The 9,521-nt window shown below is 45.9% G+C and overlaps 1 protein-coding gene across 1 annotated transcript; it reads left to right on the top strand.

The window, feature by feature from the left end:
• Positions 1 to 8,129: 8,129 nt before the first annotated feature.
• On the top strand, positions 8,130 to 9,011 carry LOC123191812 (uncharacterized). The gene is made up of 2 exons (XM_044604403.1): positions 8,130 to 8,748; positions 8,886 to 9,011. Exons 1-2 carry the CDS (start codon positions 8,130 to 8,132, stop codon positions 8,912 to 8,914), a joined length of 648 nt encoding a protein of 215 aa, XP_044460338.1. The 3' UTR covers positions 8,915 to 9,011.
• The last annotated feature ends 510 nt before the right edge of the window (positions 9,012 to 9,521 follow it).

Here is a 9,521-nt window from a genome sequence, read left to right as displayed (position 1 = left end):
AGCGCTGGCGTTTCAAGGTGGAGCAAATGGATGCTTTCATGGAGATCCAAAGGAGGAGGCTTGATCTTGACGCCGAGAAGCAAGCCAAGATGTTCGAGCTCGAGGCGGAGAAGCAAGCCAAGATGCTGGAGATCGAGGCCGCCAACGCCAAGACAAAGGCGAAAGAAGTGGCTCTTGCAAGCATGATGACCGGGGTAGAGATCATGAAGGTGGATCTCAACACCGTGTCACCAAGGAAAAAGCCGTGGTTTGAGAAGATGCAGGCCGACATGCTCAAGTTCGACGACGAGTAATCTACAGCGTCGAGGGCCATCTTTTTTGTATGCCGGCAGGTGTGCCGGCATGACCACGGGACCCGCGATGGCGTGGTCGAACTCAAGTCCCACCCTTTTTGTGTGTTGGCATGTGTGCCAGCCGGCTGGCGAGTGCGCCAACATGAACTGTGGTATTTTCTAAAGCCAGCATTGTATGTCGGCGATGGCATGGTGCCGGCATGAAATATGGCCGCTGGCATAATCGGCCGCGGGCCTTTTTTATTTAAAAGTTGAATGCGAACATAAAATGGGTCAGCGCGTTGGGCGCACTACGGACCTAAATGCAAAACTGGGCGGACGCGGGACGGGCGGCCGACACAAATGGAGAAAAAACAGACAAATACGCCGTCCGTTTAGGTTGTTCTTAGGCCAACTCCACCGCACGACCCCAAACAAACGTCCGTTTTGTTCGTATTCTTTCCGTTTGGGTAGGGATTTGGGGTTGTGTCTGGGCGTGTCCTGTGATGCGGTGGCCGTGCGCCCAGCGCGCGGACGCATCCCAGCCACATCCCGTCCGCGTGCATTTTTCTTTGCAAGTCCTTAACTTTTTTTTCATTCATTTTTGGTACATGACAATACATCATCACATTTTGACTAGTAAAACAAGGCCAAAGAAAATAAGAACAACAGGAATACATTTTAGAAGATAGCCAACTTCCATAACTGCCCCCTTGAGTTGGGTTAGGGCCTTCTCGATGCACTCATTGTTGATCTGTGGTGGAGGCTCGATCTAGCATCCTCCTTTCTTCTTCAAGCCAGAAGTAGATGTTGCTTCCTCAGACTTAGTCTCGTGTCTAGCCTCTAATCTAGCAACAAGTGCACTTGTCTCATTTACAGCCTCTATGCTAGCTAAAAGTGCACGAACATGTACTAAATTTCGCTCTATCAATATATCGATGTACTCTTCTTCCCAATACCAAAACTTGCATCCATTCTACACAACAAAATTTGAAGTTAGCACAACTAGTCAAAACTAGAGCACAAACTGTAACTAAGAAAAACGCATACCCATCGTTTAAGCACTTGATGAACACCCATCCGGGATGTTCCGGCGTTGTAGACACGCGGAGCAGGACCATCCTTGGGCAGTGGTCGCACTTAATGAGTGGTAACAGTGCGCCAGTGAGCTTTTGGGCAAGCACCGAGCCCGGCCGATCGCCATTCGTGTATCTGCCGGCGGACCACCGACGATGCAGATCCGAGCGGCTATAGGAGGAGCCACTGCCTGCATGTGGCCTTGCGGCCCTGCCAGGGCCTTCCGGCGAGGTGCTCGGCCAGTCCATGGCGCGGCCTGGCCTCCCACAGCCGGCCGAGCTCAAGACCGGCCGGATCCGTCCCAAAACCGGCCGGCGGGTGCGCAAACCAAGTGGCCATGGTTGGGTAGCTCGACGACGCCGAGGGGAAGGGGTTGGGCGAGCTCGCGTCCGAACTGCACGGCTGCAATGGCAGCGGCGGCGGCGGCAGCGAGGGGAAGAGTGGAGGGGGTGCAGCCGGAGGGAGGGAGGGGGCGGATAGAAAAAGGCCCGCCTTGTGCCACCAACGGGCGGGCCAGGGGAGGACACGCGCAGACGACCCGCACGTCCGCGTGGTGTCCGTTTCACCCCAAAAACGGCACAAACTTGGGCCGCGGATGGGTCGAAAGCGGACACAAAACGGACAAAAGTCCGTTTGCTCCCGTGCGCTGGGCCGCCTCTTTTGTCCCTTTTATCCCAAATGGACTGGGCCGGACAGGATAGGGCCGCGCGGTGGAGTTGGCCTTATGGAACCGGCACACGGAAACCTCCCAGGCCTCTGGATCGGGAAACAACAAGCTTTTGGAGTAGGTTGCACGCGGCAGCCGCCCGCATGTGCCCTGCGAACAGAGACGGCGCCAGAACGAAACCATCCATCCACAGTGCCCAGACACGCGTGTCACTTCTCACCATTAAAATGCTAACTCCTGGAGCTTAACAAACAAAGGGCGGCGTCCTGTCGGCGGCCGAAGCGTGTACTTCTCCGACCGCCCGACACAAGCCGCAGGCAGAGGCCACAGCCGCGCAGCACAACAGTAGGCTACTCCGCCTGGCCACGGCCAAATTTCGTGTTTTGACCCTTTTGACAAACAATTTCAGGATCTGACCTTGGTTTAAACTTTTTTCGGGATTTGACCCTTTTTCTTACCACCAGAACCTCTGGCGGTAGGGTTAGACACCCCACCGCCAGGACCCCTGGCGGTAGGGTACTTGTCCACGTCAGCACGCGAAAACGGCCGCCGTCCCCCTCCGTCGCACCCTACCGCCAGGGCACCTGGCGGTAGCCTGTCTAACCCTACCGCCAGAGCCCCTAGCAGTAGGGTCCGGGCAGTTATTTCCGTCGAAACCCCCGCGCCCCTGCCCATCTCCCCACCCCTCCCCCTCCCCCCGTCGGTAGTTCTTCTTTTTCTTCCCCAAGTCGCCCCTCTCTCCCTCTCTCATCTCCTCCACTCCCCCCTTGGATCTTCACCATTTGTTGATCGTTTTTGCGGATCGAGATGGCCCCGAAGAGAGAAACGTAAGCTCCTTCAATCCCTCCAATTAGTTTTTGCAAACTTGCTTCCGATTCGACGCATTATTTGCTTGAAATCCCTCATATTTTTGAACTTAGATTGAATTTATTTCACCTAAGATTGATTGTAGTTGTAGTTCTTAGTTCTTTAGTAACTAGTGGTATTGGATATGAACTCTAATCAATAGTTCATATGTTAGTGTGAAGATGAACCCTAGTTCATAATTTTTTTGTTAAAAAAATTATGATGTAATGTTGATATGAGGATGAACCCTCGTTTGATGATGCATGTTGATATGATGATATGATCTAGTGTGAAGATGAACCCTAGTTTGATGATGCATGTTGATATGATGGTATGAATATGTTGTTTGGAAAATTTTATTTAAAAATATGATGATATGATGTATATTGGAGGATTTTTTTTGATATGATGCATGTCGATATGATTTGATCCATCATGTGTAGTAGTAGTTGTTGGAGGAATATGCTTAAAATTTTATTTTGATATGATGCATGTTGATATGATTTGAGTTCATTTTTTGTTTGTGTATGCTTTATGCTTATGGTGGTTTTGTTTATAAAATTTTATTAAGGCGGCCACCTCTTGCGGATAACATTAGCCCACGGTACTCCATGCTGGACTGGGCATTCGACAAGGGTCATCGTGCCCGGTTCATAGAGAACAGAGAGGTAAGTGATATGAATGAAATTTAGATGAAAGTTTTCGGATTGATGAAAATAATTTCCTAACTTTTGGCGTTCACTTTTTGACAGATGCTCCAGCCACTGCGCATGAGGGGTCACGGGCATATGGAGTACGACGAGCGCTACACGCCGTTCTTCAAGAGAGCCCGTCTGTTGGGTTTTGTGTTGCAGTTCAAGCGTCAGCCGCCGACGCTTGTCCATGCAGCTCTGACGGCGTTGATTGACCGGTGGCGACCGAAGACCCATTCTTTCCATCTGCCATGCGGGGAGATGCACTACAAGAAATATGTCAACTAGTGACCTTCTGTGAGTGACCCTGGAAGAATTGGTCATAGATCTATGACCATTTCAGACCAATTGGTCAAAAGTTGTTCGTGGGGCTCCAAAACCTAAACTATAACGACCATTTTGGTCAGAAAGGTCGTAATTTCCATACACGAAATGGTCATAAAGTAGATAGCACTGGTCTGCTGCCTTATTTCTAGATGATCATGACCAATATAGATGGTCATAACCTTGTAAATTGTGGTGGGTTGCTATGACTAGGCGCCACATCATCAGTTTTGCCTATGTGTCATGTCCATGTGGCAGTTTTTGCCCTAGGTTGTGAAGCAACCTATATTTCTGTCATTCCCAAAAAAATCTCATAAATTCTTTGGGTCATATCTTCATCAAATATGTAAAAATCCTTCCTTGCCTAGTTCAAAACTAATTCAACAATATTCATTTTCCTATTCTGTTCACAACAACACTTTATGAGGAAGTGCTATTTATATATTCTTGATTGCCCTCGGAATTTTTGGGCACTCTTTCCTATCCAAATCATTACCGCATGACAAAATTCAGCTCCACTTGCCTAGCAAATCTTCCTCGGCAAATTTCCAAAGTTTTTGTCCACCTAGAAGCATTGTGAAGGAAGTACCTTTTTTATATATCGAAATGACATGAAATTTATACAGTTCCTTCATATGCCCAAATTATCACCCTCCTCCAAATTGCAGCTCAGTCAAATCATCTATGTGAGCCCAGGTTCAATTTATATTTTATGGCCAAATTGGCACGTTGCAAAGCAAGTGTTATATAGACCCCTCCTATTACCCTCAAACTTTTCGGGCACTCTTCCATACCCAAATCATTGTCACATGATAATATTCAGCTCAATTTTCCTAGTAAATATTTCTCAAGAAATTTTCAAAGTTTCTACCTCGAGAGAAGCTTTGTGAAGTAAGTACTGGCTAGGCTTACCCAAATGATCTGAAAATTTACCAGCGCATGACCATACCTATGTAACTTACCTACACCAATTTTTAGCTCATTTCATTCATCCAATCTCTCTCACTAGTTTTCCCAAGTTTCTGTCCATAGAAGAGAATTGTGAAGGAAGTACTACTTTGGCATGTCCAAATGGTATCAATTTTCTACAATGCTTTCCTATGCCCAAATAACCATCCTCCACCAAATTTCAGCTCAATCCATTCATTAGTTTGAGCCCAGCTTCAACATTCATATTTTTGTCCAGTGTGATACTTTGCAAAGCAAGTACAACCTAGGATCCTCCTTTTGAGCTAAAAATTTGTGAAGACATTCTCCTTAGTAGATGATCATCCTCAGCCAAAAATCATGCCCATTGTCCATGTGTATTTCCCGTACCGCTAATCAAACACTTGGCTGCTTATTCATGTTTGAGCGTCGATCGGTCTCCTCGTGAGAATCTTATGTTGTGATTTTCTTCCTAGCATCTACCTGGGGAGTGCCCAACCCACTAGACATGCCTAGGCCGCCCAGAACACATGCCAACGCCACGGTCACGCGGTGACCACGCGACAGGCATGCTAGTTTACGTGCTCTAGAGTTGGAGCCCTCGGCCACCGTCTAAACCTCGACGTATCACCACCAAACCATGTATTTATGATTAAATAGATACTTATGTACCTACAAATGATTTTTGTAAAAATAAAAGAGCAAACTACAATGCAACTACAGTTCAAATTTGACCCACTTCCAACTGAATCGGCGGAAATTTGTCTTTTTCACGAGAGGTGGATCAAAACTTTTTACACCCAACCATTTGGTCAATTGTGCATTAAATATGTCCTAGTATTTTATAAAAATTATTTGGTCCAATTTTGCAACAATTATTTGGGAGGTCCTTCACAAAAAAACCTCCTTTTGGGCACTCGAAAAATGGAAAATGATTTTTTCGTCCAAAGAAAATGAAAAAATCCTTAGGCAATATTGTTTTTCATTCCAATATGCACCCTTGTGCACAATATGAGATCATTTAAACAAACTATGCCATGGATGTGGCCATAAGATTGATCATTTGGCTTGAAAGTCATCGATCTCCACACGTGATAGCTCGTTTTTGAGAACACTTTTTTTAAAAAAATTGCCGTATTACAAGTTTGTTATTTTTCCTAGGAACTTGGCCACATATAATGACACAATGCGAAGGTTTCCCAATTTTTTGATTTTATTCAATTTTTTATGCCCATTTCAAAATGCGGTCAAAACGGCGGGAATGACCGTTCCTAGCTAGTGGTTGAATCTTGGATTTTTTTTGGTGTTTCTCTGATTAAATAGATACTTATGTACCTAGAAATGATTTTTGTAAAAAATAAAGAGCAAACTACAAGGCAGCTGCAGTTCAAATTTGACCCGCTTCCAACTTAATCGGCGGAAATTTGTCTTTTTCACGAGAGGTGGATCAAAACTTTCTACACCCAACCATTTGGTCAATTGTGCATTAAATATGGCCTAGTATTTTATAAAAATGATTTGGTCCAATTTTGCAACAATTATTTGGGAGGTCCTTCACAAAAAAACCTCCTTTTGGGCACTCGAAAAATGAAAAATGGTTTTTTCGTCCAAAGAAAATGAAAACTTCCTTAGAAAAAAATGTTTGTCATTCCAATATGCACCCTTGTGCACAATATGAGATCATTTGAACAAACTGTGCCATGGATGTGGCCATAAGATTGATCATTTGGCTTGAAAGCCATCGATCTCCACACGTGATGGCTCGTTTTTGAGAACACTTTTTTAAAAAAATTGCCGTATTACAAGTTTGTTATTTTCCTGGGAACGTGGCCACATATAATGACACAATGCGAAGGTTTCCCAAGTTTTTGATTTTTTTGAATTTTTTATGCCCGTTTCAAAATGCGGTCAAAACGGCGGGAATGACCGTTCCTAGCTAGTGGTTGAATCTTGAATTTTTTTGGTGTTTCTCTGATTAAATAGGTGCTTATGTACCTAGAAATGATTTTTGGAAAAAATAAATAGCGAACTACGAGGTAGCTACAGTTCAAATTTGACCCACTTCCTACTGAATCGGCGGGAATTTGTCTTTTTCACCAGAGGTAGATCAAAACTTTTGACACCCAACCATTTTGTCAATTGTGAATTAAATATGTCCTAGTATTTTAGAAAATTGATTTGGTCCAATTTTGCAACAATTATTTGGGAGGTCCTTCATAAAAAAACCTACTTTTGGGCACTCGAAAAATGGGAAATGGTTTTTTGTCCAAATAAAATGAATACTTCCTTAGGCAACATTGTTTGGAATTCCAATATGCACCCTTTTCCACAATATGAGATCATTTGAACAAACTATGCCATGAATGTGGCCATAAGATTGACCATTTGGATTGAAAGCCATTGATCTCCACACGTGATAGCTCGTTTCTGAGAACTCTTTTTTTAAATAATTGTCGTATTAAAAGTTTGTTATTTTTCCTGGGAACTTGGCCACATATAATGACACAATGTGAAGGTTTCCCAATTTTTTGATTTTTTTGAATTTTTTATGCCCGTTTCAAAATGCGGTCAAAACGACGGGAATGACCGTTCCTAGCTAGTGGTTGAATCTTGGAATTTTTTGGGTGTTTCTCTAATTAAATAGATACTTATGTAACTATAAATGATTTTTGGAAAAAATAAAGAGCAAACTACGAGGTAGCTGCAGTTCAAATTTGACCCGCTTCCTGCTGAATCGATGAAAATTTGTTTTTTTCACCAGAGATGGATCAAAGCCTTTGACACCCAACCATTGTGTCAATTGTGCATTAAACATGGCCTAGTGTTTTATAAAATTGATTTGGTCCATTTTTACAACAATTATTTGGTAGTTCCTTCACAAAAAACCTCATTTCGGGCACTCGAAAAATGGAAAATTGATTTTTCGTTATTCGAGGAATAACACTACTAATTATTTGGAAACTTAACAAACATTGTCATAAAAAGAGAAGAAAACTTACCACCGGGCGTCGTGGTGCTGCGTTGGAGCTCATGCTGCAATGGAGCTTCGCTGGCCGCCGTGGTGCTGCGTTGGTAGCGCCTATTGTTAATCAATTATGACCATTTTAGATGGTCATAACGTCATCAAAGCCTGCACTTCGTTCTGATTGGTCTATAGGCATGTCACGCGGATCAAGTATTAGAGACCGCCGGATACTGCCAGATCCAACGGCCCACACCCCTCACCCTCTCCCCCACCCACACCCACCCGAAAGCAGCTCCCCTCACGTACACCACATGTCGTTGAGGGCACTGACATGTGGGCCTAATTCCTCGTGGGCCCACATGTCAGTGGTCGAATGCCTCCCTCCTCTCGCCCTCTCCCCCACACACCACTCACCCACCGCACACCACTCCCCCCTCTCCCCCTCTCCCCACACATCACTCCCCCCCACGACCCGCAACCCAAACCCTAACCCCTCCCATCGGACCGTCGCCGCCACCTACGGCGCCAGATCCGACCTCAAGCCGCTCCTCATCGCCTCGCTCCTCACCTTCCCCGCCGACCACCCGCTCCGCGACCACCTCATCGCCACCGCCGCCTCCTCCCTTGCCTCCGCGATCTCCGCGTCGCTCTCCGACCACCGACAAGATCGAGCCGTACCTCTCCCTCTCTCCCATGGCGCCAGATCCGCGCTGTCGTCGAGCTGGATTCGCGCCTCGTCGAGCTGGATCCGCGCCTCCTCGAGCCTCCATGGCCACAGCGGGCCTTCCGGATCCGCGCGTCGTCGAGCTGGATCCGCGCCTCGTCGCGCGGCCTTGTCTGCCTCCGCGGTTGCGTCGCGGGCTTCCACTATGTCGCCAACCCGCTCACCTTTCGCCGCGGTCGCCGTCCGTCTAACCTCCCCATGGCCTCGCCGGGAGGCCCGGCCCTCCCAGTCACACCATGGCCGACTTCCTCAAGGTAACCCCTTCTCCCACTCGGCCAAATGGGTTATTTGATGTTTCTGAGGTAGTAACATAGTTTTGAGATGCAAGTGATGTTGATTCTGTTCATCTAGGTATGTGTAGTTGATTCATATTTCTCCTGTCCTTGTGCAGGGGAAGTTGTCATCCCTACAACAGAGTAGAAGGGCTTCACTTCATCATACCAGCCAGGAAAGGTGTGTGGTGGTTGCAAGCCATGGAGGGGAGGCGGTCCTGTTCAACGTCGGTCACACAAACCACCACAGTGAGCTACTGCTGCTCCTCTCCCTCCTCTGCTATCCATGCTCTGTTTCATGCCATCGTACAATGGATGATTGAGGGTCAGTTAGTATTCTTAAAAAATGCCTTAGCTATCAATGGACAAAGTATACTGGATTGAAGTTTGGCTAAATGAACCGAGGATTACAAATTACAGTCCTGCTCATTTATGTCTTTCATCATGTAACTTTGGACAATACATGATAAATAAGGAGTTATTAACTGCAACCTTGTTGTGCATTGAGATGTCATCAAGAATTTTGATTAGGAAGAGCTACCAAGCTTAGAAGGAATAGTTTTGAATTTGAAGAAAATCAATGTATATGTTCTTTTCAATTGGTTGGTTACTTTCTATCATGCTTTGCTTATGTTATCATAAATGGTGATGTGTGTTCAGGTAGGCGGAGCAGAAAGTTTTAAAAGAGCACAAATCATGTGGCTTGCTGCTTGACTAATTGAACACCTGCTGCTGCTACTGTGACACCGCGGCTG

Source organism: Triticum aestivum, chromosome 2A, assembly GCF_018294505.1.
Source record: "Triticum aestivum cultivar Chinese Spring chromosome 2A, IWGSC CS RefSeq v2.1, whole genome shotgun sequence".
Taxonomy (NCBI): domain Eukaryota; kingdom Viridiplantae; phylum Streptophyta; class Magnoliopsida; order Poales; family Poaceae; genus Triticum; species Triticum aestivum.
Note: the sequence above shows the minus strand (reverse complement) of the source record. Positions and strands in the feature narration are given on the sequence as shown.

Excerpts from the sequence above, each read along its gene's own strand:
- LOC123191812 (XM_044604403.1), top strand. The coding sequence starts at position 8,130 with ATGTCAGTGGTCGAATGCCTCCCTCCTCTCGCCCTCTCCCCCACACAC. Across the intron at positions 8,749-8,885 it reads CCATGGCCGACTTCCTCAAG|GGGAAGTTGTCATCCCTACA; the intron begins GTAACCCCTTCT and ends GTCCTTGTGCAG.